The following is an 8799-nucleotide window of genomic DNA, read 5'->3' as shown; positions in this document are numbered from 1 at the left end:
TCAGCGCTCATGATCGCCATATCTATGAATGAATGAAAATATCATCATTAATAAACTTACCTGAGCTCAATATGTGTTCTGAAGACAAATCGCTGTAAAGCATCTTGCACGGCTTCGATCACGTTCACCCTCAAATGTACGAAAGGAAAATCTACGACTGTGCGTGTTCAATGTTCGTTTGCATTTTTGCGACAGGCGGTCGTTTATTTATTAAGATTCCACAAATTCATAAATCACAACTGATGTAGCTGCCTTGGTTAACTGGAGTCAGGATATAACTAATTACAAACTCTATTCTAATTATGCTAATCGAGGAAGTGCATTATACTGGATGACAAACTTAGTAATCCTTTCACACTAATCTTTGTTTACAATGAACGCATGTCAAATGACTAAATAAACATCCTTTTTTATTTTCTTAAGTAGAAGTATCACAATGGGCGGTGAACACAACTGTTTGTAGAATGATAGTTTCAGAAAGGAATACAAATACAAATATACAGAAAGGGGTTTAAAATGGTTTCTTTCTTTGCATCCACGCATTGTTGTTGTGGATGCGGTTATTTGCTGTCGGAATTGTTTTTGCAATTCAATTAGTTAATTACATGTCACATGACAACTGCATGTCACGGGGGCCTGGACATAAATCACGTAGTGCACTATTAGGCCTATAATAACCCCCAACGGGTCGGAAGGGATGAACCTTGATTCTGCATCAATTCAAAAACTCCTGAATCCTCATCGACTCCTGAAGACTACGATTTTGACGTTGTCATCTTGATCATCAGAACCATCAAAGGCGGCAAAATACAGTAAGCAACTTTTCTCCCACTTTTCAATTAAGATGTAGACAAGTACAACACGTTTAGTAATGATTTAAAAAATTGTACGAGTTTCTTAGTGTCAATAATTAGTAGAACAGACGTAAAACAGACATACGAATGGACACGCTATCGACAACAATCCTATATATTTTAGTAACAATGATTAGTTGGAGTGACTAGTATATATTTGCAAAAAATAGATTTATAAAAGTTCAGCTTATTAAGTACAATACACCCATCAAATAGAGCTGCATGTGTCAGGGACCCAATCTAGATAGCGCCAACATCTAGAACCGCTGCGCCGGAAGTAGGTAACGTTTCTAGCTCTTACGTCGAGTAAAATCAGAAATGATTCGCGTGATACATATATGATGTACATATATGTGAACAGCCTCTCGTTATTAATGCCCTTTAATTGTAGTCATCTTACTATTTGATCGTTTATGCCACACAAAGCTATAAGTTCCGTAATAAAAAATACGGAAAAATGAACAGATTAATCTCATGGACATATATTCAAAAATGGTAGCATAACGAATGAAGTAATGTTTTTATTTCCGTTCCCATAATACTGTTTAGATGAAACACCGTTACAACATCACTTGCTTGATAATGGTGTTACAACATACACCTAAGCATCGCTCCTTACTGTAATAAAGACGTTGTTCATCAATATATCTTATCTCTACTCAGTTTTCATTATCGCTAAAATTAGACAACTGTAAAAATGGTTTAACATTCAATGTTATCAATATTAATTAACACAAGTATTGTGGTAGCACAGCTAGTCCCTGTAAAATTTTCATTTAAAAAAAATAAATAAAAAATCACAGCGCACAGGGAAATTGAGCGAGGCTCAATTCGAACGGTATTCCCATGTAGTGTTCTGTTTTTCTGAAAATGTACATGAACGGATTGGTCAAGAAGTTTATATGAAGACCACTCCGGAATACAATGATTCAAAAATGCATACATGATATTGTAAATATATCTAGATTTTTGGACAGGATAATGCATAGATAATATTCCAACAGTCATTACAAGATATCAATAAAATCGACCTGATGTCAAGCACATGTTATTTGACAAGATTGCAGTAGTCGTGAATTATAGGTGGATATGTTTGAATTTCCCCTTAGGACTGTGGTGAATGAATTATGGCTCAATTCGGAGTAGCTAGTTCAAGAAATGGATAGGATAAATGATAAACATGTAAGTTTCACTCCCAGACATCCCATTAGTCTTTAGTCTTTAGACTTAAGAATGGAAAGGCTACAGATGTGGATGATATTCCTGCAGAAGTGTGAAAAAAATGTAAGTTCAGTTGATTTGTCGCACAGAATTATTAACTATTGCTTTTTAAATGGAACTGTACCAGCTATGTGGAACAGCGATATATCCATCCTATTCCTAAGAGCGGTATGAAGGATTTTAGAAACCCTTTGGTATCATTGTAACATCTATTCCTAACAAGTATATGCTTATGTACTCAATTAAAGACTAAGTGGCTTGAAAAGGACAATATCATAGCTGATAAGCAAAATGATTTTAGATCCAAATGAGACTGTATTGATCATTTATAGGTTTAAACGTCTTTAGTTCAGTATAGAAAAAAACAAAACAATCAACCTTTGTTACATTTGTTGATGTAAAAAAAACCTTATAGCGAAGCTGAGGAATATTGGAGTTCGAGGAAAGATATTGAATGCTATCCAGTCGATTGTATGTCGATGTCAATTCTACTGCACGTGTAGGAGAATTTCTTACAGTACGTTTTACTGTTTAACATGGTGTAAAGCAAGGCTGTAAATTATCCCCAGCTATATTTTCTGTGTATGTTAACGACCTGGCTATTAACAATCTCAATTGTGGCGTACTTGTTGATGAGACTATGCTCTCCATTTTTAATGTATGCTGCCGATATTGCATTAACTGCCCCCAATGAATGTTGATTACAATCCATGCTTAATGTACTGCATGAATGGTCAACACGTTGGCAACTGTCAGTGAATATGAATAAGACAAACGTAATTCATTTTAGAAATCACAACCGAGATCATCGGTTTCATTCCTCTACTTGGGGCAAACACTGGTCTATGTAGAATCATATCGTTTTCTGGGACTACGGGTTGACGAGCATGACGAGATATGTGAAACTGTGAAAGAGTTGTACAATTCTGTCAGCCATGCTTTGTCTTTGTTTTATTCTGTTGGGTGTATGTCTTATGATGTTTTTATGAAACTGTATGAAAATTGAAAATTGCCCATATTAAAAACGTTCTCGTAAACAAAGATGAACTGAGCTGGAGAACAGCTTTGGAACGATAAACATAACGTTAAGGGCAATACATTAAGAACTTTCATGATCGTAACGTTGTTGCTCCTTATGTTTTAAATACAGGGACCACCGTCGCATTTTAGCTCGTTTTAGATCTGGATCGAAACAGGACGATTTACAACCCCCCAAACCGTTTAGAAAATAGAATCTGCCCGCACTGTTTTAAATTTGTTCATAAAAGTTAGTCGAAAATGAATTTCACTTTATTAAATGTTATGTCCTTTATGATCTTAGAAGTATTTTACTTAGATAATGGTCATCTCTTTTGAAACACGTGACGCATTCATAAAATAACTTCCTCTGTAAGGTTCACACCCAATTGTCAGACATCCCATTTGGCAGGTGACCGAATCATCAGACAGACCAGTCAAGTGTGACCAGTGTATTCGCCTGGTCTAAACTACTAATTACTGTGCTGCTCTCGACTGTGGGCAGAGTAAGCTATTCAAACTCGTTAAGTGATACAGATTAACCAGATTCCTCTACACTGGGCAAACACTGGTCTATGTAGAATCATATCGTTATCTGGGACTACGGGTTGACGAGCATCTTCATATGTGAAACTGTGAAAGAGTTGTACAATTCTGCCAGCCATGCTTTGTCTTATTCTGTTGGGTGTATGTCTTATGATGTTTTCATGAAACTGTATGAAAGTCTTGTTGATCCGGTAATTTTCTATGGCTCTGGTATGTGAGGATAAAACGTTAATCTAATCCAAAATAGAGCCTGTAAATTATTTCTTGGTGTTAGTAACGGTACCTCCAGTATAGCCACTAATGGAGACATGGGTCTCTCCTCCCCGTTTGTTACATTACATGCTAATGTTTTTAGACTACCCCAAGATTTAAAAACAGTACTTGTAACGCTTTGATGAAGAAAATGGTTACTATGTAAAAGTTCATGGAGTACTAAAGTTGTTAAAATTGCCTGTAATCTTAATATTTATGATGTTATGAATATTATGACTGCTCCAATGTCCCGAAAGAAGAAAATTGCCCATATTAAAAACGTTCTCGTAAACAAAGATGAACTGAGCTGGAGAACAGAGCTTTGGAACGATAAACATCAATGTTTAAAACTACTTTCAACTACTTGTATGTATAGATCATAAACAGCTGGCGTACGCATTTTATATTGATCAAACTGTTATTAAGATCTGTACAAATGTTCTATTTCTTATGTAAAACATAACGAAATACAAATTATTTCATAACATCATGTAGTTGTCATAATGAAAATAGTATTAAAGCATTATTGTCACATGCAATAATAATACTGTTCGGTATCATTAGTAAACTTTGCAACCACATATTATGTGAAACCTTCTATGAAGGGTGATGAAATTGAATGAAGCAGTGGTAAAATCTAACCATATATACAAAATTGTATAGTTTTGGAAATACCAACTATACAAAATTGTATTTTTTGGAAATACCAAATATACAAAATTGTATATTTTGTATATATGGGTATTTTTTCTTGTGTATGCTTCTTCAAGAACATTCAACTCTTGACTCATTACAGACAGAATTGCACATTTACTTGTGGTTACTTTACAGACAGCTGTCGGGGGGATATGTCATCTTTCTGATGACTATTGTATTATCACCAAGTTTCCTGGATCGTCCCTCTTAATAAATAAAAAATGATAATTTCCTCTTCTCTTAGTCTCACACATTACCAAAATGATCAATGTAATTTCAATATTCTTTGTTTATTAAACATGTTCTATGTGCTTGACCAAACTCATGACTTGAGGGAAAAAGTCAATGTGATTTGTAAGATATTTTTTATTTGTTTCAACAATATTTATTTATTATTTGCATGTATAAAACAACATTTTGAATTTTTGGATTGGATAACAATTTATCACTACACAAGATACAAGTGTACCAAATCCTACTTCTGGTGTTACCACTCAAGGTACAAGTGTACCATCTCCTGCTTCTAGTGTCACTACACAAGATACAAGTGTACCAAATCCTTATTTTGGTGTCACTACTCAAGATACAAGTGTACCACCTCCTGGTGTCACTACTCAAGGGACATGTGTATCACCTCCTGTAGTCACAACTCCAGGTACAAGTGTGCCACCCCCTGGTGTCACCACTCCAGGAACAAGTGCACCACCTCCTGGTGTCACTACTCAAGGTACAAGTGTACCACCTCCTGGTGTCACTACTCAAGGGACATGTGTATCACCTCCTGTAGTCCCAACTCCAGGTACAAGTGTGCCACCCCCTGGTGTCACTACTCCAGGTACAAGTGTACCACCTCCTGGTGTCACTACCTCAGGGACAAGTGTACCACCTCCTGGTGTCACTACTCAAGGTACAAGTGTACCACCTCCTGGTGTCACCACTCCAGGGACTCGTGTACCACCTCCTGGTGTCACCACTCCAGGGACTAGTGTACCACCTCCTGGTGTAACTACTCAAGGTACAAATGTACCACCTCCTGGTGTCACTACTCAAGGCACACGTGTACCACCTCCTGGTGTCACTACCTCAGGGACAAGTGTACAACCTCCTGGTGTCACTACTCCAGGTACAAGTGTACCACCTCCTGGTGTCACTACTCAAGATACAAGTGTACCACCTCCTGGTGTCACTACTCAAGATACAAGTGTACAACCTCCTGGCGTCACTACTCAAGATACAAGTGTACCACCTCCTGGTGTCACCACTCCAGGTACAAGTGTACCACCTCCTGGTCTCACTACTCCAGGTACAAGTGTACCACCTCCTGGTGTCACCACTCCAGGTACAAGTGTACCACCTCCTGGTGTCACTACTCAAGGCACACGTGTACCACCTCCTGGTGTCACTACTCCAGGTACAAGTGTACCACCTCCTGGTGTCACCACTCCAGGGACAAGTGTACCACCTCCTGGTGTCACCACTCCAGGTACAAGTGTACCACCTGCTGGTGTCACTACTCCAGGTACAAGTGTACCACCTCCTGGTGTCACTACTCCAGGTACAAGTGTACCACCTCCTGGTGTCACTACACAAGGTACAAGTGTACCACCTCCTGGTGTCACTACTCCAGGTACAAGTGTACCAGCTCCTAGTGTCACCACTCCAGGTACAAGTGTATCACCTCCTGGTGTCACTACACAAGGTACAAGTGTACCACCTCCTGGTGTCACTACTCCAGGTACAAGTGTACCACCTCCTGGTGTCACCACTCCAGGTACAAGTGTACCACCGCCTGGTGTCACTACTCCGGGTACAAGTGTACCACCTCCTGGTGTCACCACTCCAGGTACAAGTGTACCACCTTCTGGTCTCACTGCTCAAGGCACAAGTGTACCACCTCCTGATGTCACTACTCCAGGTACAAGTGTACCACCTCCTGGTGTCACTACACAAGGTACAAGTGTACCACCTCCTGGTGTCACCACTCCAGGTACAAGTGTACCACCTCCTGGTGTCACTACTCCAGGTACAAGTGTACCACCTCCTGGTGTCACTACTCAAGATACAAGTGTACCACCTCCTGGTGTCACTACTCCAGGAACAAGTGTACCACCTCCTGGTGTAACCACTCCAGGTACAAGTGTACCACCGTCTGGTCTCACTGCTCAAGGTACAAGTGTACCACCTCCTGGTGTCACTACTCGAGGTACAAGTGTACCACCTCCTGGTGTCACTACACAAGGTACAAGTGTACCACCTCCTGTTGTCACCACTCCAGGTACAAGTGTACCACCTCCTGGTCTCACTGATCAAGGTACAAGTGTACAACCTCCTGGTGCCACTACACAAGGTACAAGTGTACCACCTCCTGGTGTCACTTCTCCAGGTACAGGTGTACCACCTCCTGGTGTCACTACTCCAGGGAGAAGTGTACCACCAAGTGTTCCTGCCATTATCAGCCCCACTCAGACGAACTCTCCACATATACTGATGTTATAGGAGGGGTTGGAATCTTCACTGCATTTATTGTACTTGAATAATTATAAAGGGACCAGACGAACTCCCCACACATACTGATGTTATAGGAGGGGTTGGAATCTACACTGCATTTATTTTACTTGAATAATTATAAAGGGACCAGACGAACTCCCCACAAATACCGTGGGTTATAGGAGGGGTTGGAATCTACACTGCATTTATTTTACTTGAATAATTATAAAGGGACCAGACAAACTCCCCACAAATACCGTGGGTCACACATTGTTCTTATGTACACATACAGATATCTGTTAACATTAGTTCAGAGTGAGTGAGTGATTATGGTTTTACGCCGCTTTTAGCAATATTCCAGCAATATCACGGCGTGGGACACAAGAAATGGGCTTCACACATTGTACCCATGTCGGGAATCAAACCCGGGTCTTCGGCGTTACAAGCGAACGCTTTAACCACTAGGCTACCCGACCGCCCCCATTAGTTTAGAAAGAAAATGCAAAAATACATAGTGGTGGAATATTTATACTCGATCTTTCCTATAAATATGTAACATACATTGACAAAATTAACATTATTTGTATCTGTGGTAAAAAGCGGCCTCTTAATCTGTCTCAGGGTCCCTGATCCATATTATTTTCCTTTCCGACCAGCCATTTCTGCAATGCAAAATCCCAAAATGAAGCAAGTCTAGATTTTCCTCTGAAATCTGCCATCTCAGTGGGACTCCTCTTCAATTTAAATGGAGTTGTTTGTTTCTATCAAATCATATATACTGAACCAAATTAAAAACTTAACAATCCTAAAATTTTAACATTTTGACCATTGTGGGCCCTTATTGTGTATTTAAACAGTAATGGCCACGTTTTGTCTTCAGATAACACCCGTTTTTGTGCAGGTGAATCGATCAAAATCATGTGCACAGCACTATAGTGGCAAAAGTGTTTTTTCACGTCCAACTGGTCACGTGGCCCCAATACCGCACGTGTTTTCAGCCATACTTGTTAGCAATCATTAACAAAAAAAGAAAAACACAATAAAACAAAAGTCTTTAAGGGCATTTGTCATGCCACGCCTTTCAAATGTGCAACGTGAACGTGCCATCAGCATGTTGCAGACGGGAACGTCCGTAGCTGAAGTCGCAAGGACGATGGGTTGTAGTCGACGGACTGTTTATGATTTACAGACGCGTCTACAGCAAACGGGTACCACCGCTGATCGCCCTCGGCCAGGTCAACCACGTGTGACGTCACATGCAGAGGATCGTCAGATTGTCTTACGTCACCTCCGTAACCGATTTTTGACGGCTACATCAACCAGAAATGAACTGTTTAGGGGTAGACTGAGTGCGCAAACTGTTCGAAACCGTCTGAGAACTGCTCAACTTCAAGCACGACGGCCATACTTTGGGCCGATTCCGACTCAATTACACAGATGTCAACGTCAATTGTGGGCACAGCGACACTTACGATGGACTCAGAGGAATTGGAATCAAGTCGTCTTCAGTGATGAATCCCAATTTAATCTTCGATTTGCTGATGGTAGGACGAGGGTGTGGAGGCGCCGTAATGAACGTTACGCCCAGTGTTGTGTACAGGAAGTTGACAGATTTCGAGGCGGAAGTGTCATGGTGTCGGGTGCTTTCTGTGGCAATGCACGTTCCAGGCTTTTTGGCAACCAGGTACTGGTATCAGAACTTCTGCCTTTTATGGCAGCACATGGA

General features: G+C 40.3%; 1 protein-coding gene across 1 annotated transcript; it reads left to right on the top strand.

The window, feature by feature from the left end:
* The first annotated feature begins 4885 nt into the window (after positions 1 to 4885).
* On the top strand, positions 4886 to 7082 carry LOC125378559 (basic proline-rich protein-like). Its single transcript, XM_048393990.1, has 2 exons — positions 4886 to 4940; positions 5086 to 7082. The coding sequence occupies exons 1-2, from the start codon at positions 4886 to 4888 to the stop codon at positions 7080 to 7082; spliced, it is 2052 nt and encodes a 683-aa protein (XP_048249947.1).
* Positions 7083 to 8799: the final 1717 nt, after the last annotated feature.

This window comes from Haliotis rufescens, unplaced genomic scaffold (genome assembly GCF_023055435.1).
Source record: "Haliotis rufescens isolate VD_foot unplaced genomic scaffold, xgHalRufe1.0.p SCAF_125, whole genome shotgun sequence".
Lineage (NCBI taxonomy): Eukaryota > Metazoa > Mollusca > Gastropoda > Lepetellida > Haliotidae > Haliotis > Haliotis rufescens.
Note: the sequence above shows the minus strand (reverse complement) of the source record. Positions and strands in the feature narration are given on the sequence as shown.